General features: G+C 44.0%; 1 protein-coding gene across 1 annotated transcript; it reads left to right on the plus strand.

Annotated features, from left to right (window-relative positions):
* Positions 1-1,108: 1,108 nt before the first annotated feature.
* LOC147736575 (olfactory receptor 6Q1-like) lies at positions 1,109-2,101 on the plus strand. Its single transcript, XM_086952642.1, has one exon. It carries the CDS (start codon positions 1,109-1,111, stop codon positions 2,099-2,101), a length of 993 nt encoding a protein of 330 aa, XP_086808768.1.
* Positions 2,102-3,394: the final 1,293 nt, after the last annotated feature.

Below are 3,394 nucleotides of genomic sequence, written 5' to 3' on the forward strand. Positions count from 1 at the left end.
GTCTGACGAGGAGCAGAACCCAGATGATGAAGCATGACACCTAGCTTGATAGGTGTGTGAGTGTTTTAGTTCCGAAAGGAGGCTTCCCCCTCCTTTTCCACTTTTGCTTGTTTCTTTTCATTTCTTTCTACTTTTTGGGGAACAGTGCATCCTTCTTGTTGTATACTTCCTGGTTACTCTCTAAGCACATGGGTAGCACTATGTGAGAAACTGAGTCCCGCACTGTCTCGACCGTCAAAGAAGGAACCTGCCAAAGCTGAACCTTTTCTATGTCCTCCTTATTCTCTACTGTCTTCCTACTATCACTGCCCATGGAGGACACCGCTACTTTTTTCCTAGACCATCCTCCCATATTTTTGGGTTTAGCAAGCATTCTACTATGTAATTCCCTTTTTTACCGCAGTACAGACAAAGTCCCTGTACTCTGCGGGATTCTCTTTCTTCCCTGGATAAAGGAGCTCGAACAGCGCCTATTTACATTGGCTCGCTTCCTTCGGCCTGGGGGGACATGACTTTACGTGGAACGTTTTCACTCCTAAGATAGCCTCTGTCCCATCTTCTCCTCTCACTCCCTCTTTCTGCTAAATGTGGGAGTGGGGAAGGGAAGATACTGGGGAGATCGGTTGTGTTTATCCTGGTCTCTACAAAGGTTGTTAAGTTGTTCTCCATATTGAATAAATCCTTTCTTGGAACCTACCTCATCCACAGTCATCTTTACTACAGTAAACCTGTCACCTGGCTTTCTCAATTCTTTTCTAAGGTTTTGTGAAAAAGTCCCACTTTGTCAGTTTGAACAAATGTAATAGAGATTTGTTTTATTTCTGGGCAAAGATATCAAAATGCTCTACCCCCATATGTGGCAGCTCAATCATTGTACCACCACGGTGAAAGGTATACCACCATTTGAGTAGGATCCCAAGTAAATAGAATAAATATATATCACCTTTTAACCTATAATTGAAATTTGGACACTATAGCTAGACCATAATCTAATATTGTCAAGCATAAATGTCCATGTATCTGTGTACAGACCAGACGTTGTGTTCCCAATGTTCACACCTCTGACTCAGTGTTTTTCTAAACTCTGCAGATGGTATCGCCAACATGGATGAGAACAGCCAATCAAACCACAGTGACAGAATTTATCCTTGTCGGTTTTCCCACCAGATGGGAGTACGAGATCTTTCTCTTCCTGGTTTTCCTACTCATTTACATGTTGACAGTCACAGAGAACATCATCATTGTCTTTCTTATATGCTGGGACTACCGCCTTCACAAGCCAATGTACATCTTTCTGGTCAACCTATCTATCATAGAAATCGGGTACATATCTGTAACGCTGCCCAAACTCTTGGTGAACCTGCTCTCCAGAAAAAAGAGTATTTCCTACACTGCCTGCATCTCACAGTTGTATGGCTTTGTATTCCTAGGAGCAACAGAGTGCTTTCTGCTGGCAGCCATGGCCTTCGATCGCTATGCAGCCATCTGCAATGCACTGCGCTACCAAGCCATCATGACCAGAAGTATGTGTGCACGGCTGGCCGCATGCTGCTGGTTGAATGGCTTTCTCACTCCAGCTTTGCCCATCCTATTGCTGTGCCTACAGACTTTCTGTGGCCCCAACATCATCAACCACTTTTTCTGTGATGCCTCACCACTGCTCAGACTATCATGCAGTGATACCCGTGTCAAACAGCTTGTGGACATCTTGGTATCCATGGTGGTGCTCCTCAGCTCCCTGCTGGTGATAGCGTTGTCATATGGGCGCATCATTACCACAATCTTGGCGATTCCTTCCGCAACTGGACGCTTGAAGGCCTTCTCCACCTGCACCTCCCATCTGACTGTGGTCTTAATCTTTTATGGAACAATGGTCTTCGTGTACTCTGGGGTCACCAACCTCCTTTCCATGGACTTGAGCAAGGTTGTGTCAGTCTTTTACACTGTTGTCATTCCCTTCTTTAACCCCATGATATATAGTTTGCGCAACAAGGAGGTAAAGCAGGCGCTCTACAAAGTATTTCTTAGAAGATCAAGATTTTCATTAAAATCAAATCTTCTTACTTCCAGCTGCAAAGTAGCAACACAACACCATTTCTAAATAAAAGCAAGAGTTGGAGATTAATAATGGAAATAAACAAGCAATACCCCCCCACTCCACACTCATTAAAGCAATTACCACATTCTGGACGCCTCACTCTTCTTTCTTGACAGGGTATGCAGTAACAAAAGAAGGGGCATATTAGCAAGGGCTTTATCGCCGCTTTAGTGGCACTTTTTGCCACTAATGCCGCAATTTTTTTTATCGCCCTATTAGTAAGCTGTCGCTAACAGCAGTTAGTGACAGCTTTTTGGCGATAGAAACTGTTTGGGGACAACTTTGCATGTCAGCGATATTTATCACTAATGACATGCAAAGTGGGCGTGCCCAAACTGTTAACGACTGAAAGCAGTCGCTAACAGAGCTATCGCCTATTAGCAAAGCAGGCTTAGCAATAAAAAAGGTCGCGCTAAGCGCGATTATCGCTAGAATTTAACACCTGCTACAAAGATGACTTACCTGTTTATCCAATGGGAGGCTGATTGTCAGGTTTAGCCCTTATTGGCGCTAATGCGTGAATATCGCTGGATTTCCAGCGATATTCACGCATTTCGCCACTATTGCTGGATATTTTACCACAATGGAGAAAAACGTTGCTAATAGCAAGTTTTTGATATCGATATCAATCGATAGGCAGCGATAAAAAAGAAATGCGCTAAGCAAGTTTTACGATAAATAGCCTGCCACACCTTCTGGAACTTGATTAGGACCTTTGGCAGAAGGACTAGGTGCTGAAAGTGAAGGAGAGCACTAATAGTACGCATGGTCGACATGAAGGGGAAGAATGACCAAGTAAAAGCGACCAACATGAGAGTCATCAAAACTAGGTCTTCCTATGATCTGCCGCATGAAGAGTTTGGCTGAACCAAGGGAGAATCAAAGATTGACTTCAGCCTCTTTTCACAACTCCTGCTGTGTGCGCACACTATCAGCTGTCAAGTATACACAGTAAGAGCTTTTAAAGGGACTGAACTTTCAGAGACGCAAAGCGGTTTTAATACTGCTGTCTCTTGTTTATTCTCCTACAGTTAAGACATGTTGTCATGGGACAGAATTGTTCTTAGACCCTTGTAGCTTCGCCCTACTGAGCATTAAAGTCCTGCCCTCGTTGAAAAATCTCACTGGGAAGTCGATTTCCCTCACTCGAGCTCGCCAATTTGATGGTAATGAGTGCAAATGAGTAAAATTCTCTACTGGAGGTGGATTTTCCTCCCTCGTACTCGCCAACTTGATGTTGACGAGCATGAGCGGGGAAACAAACTCCTTTCCACAAGTGTTTTGGAACTCTGTGAG

The sequence above is a fragment of the Lissotriton vulgaris genome, chromosome 1_2, assembly GCF_964263255.1.
Source record: "Lissotriton vulgaris chromosome 1_2, aLisVul1.2, whole genome shotgun sequence".
Taxonomy (NCBI): Eukaryota; Metazoa; Chordata; class Amphibia; order Caudata; family Salamandridae; genus Lissotriton; species Lissotriton vulgaris.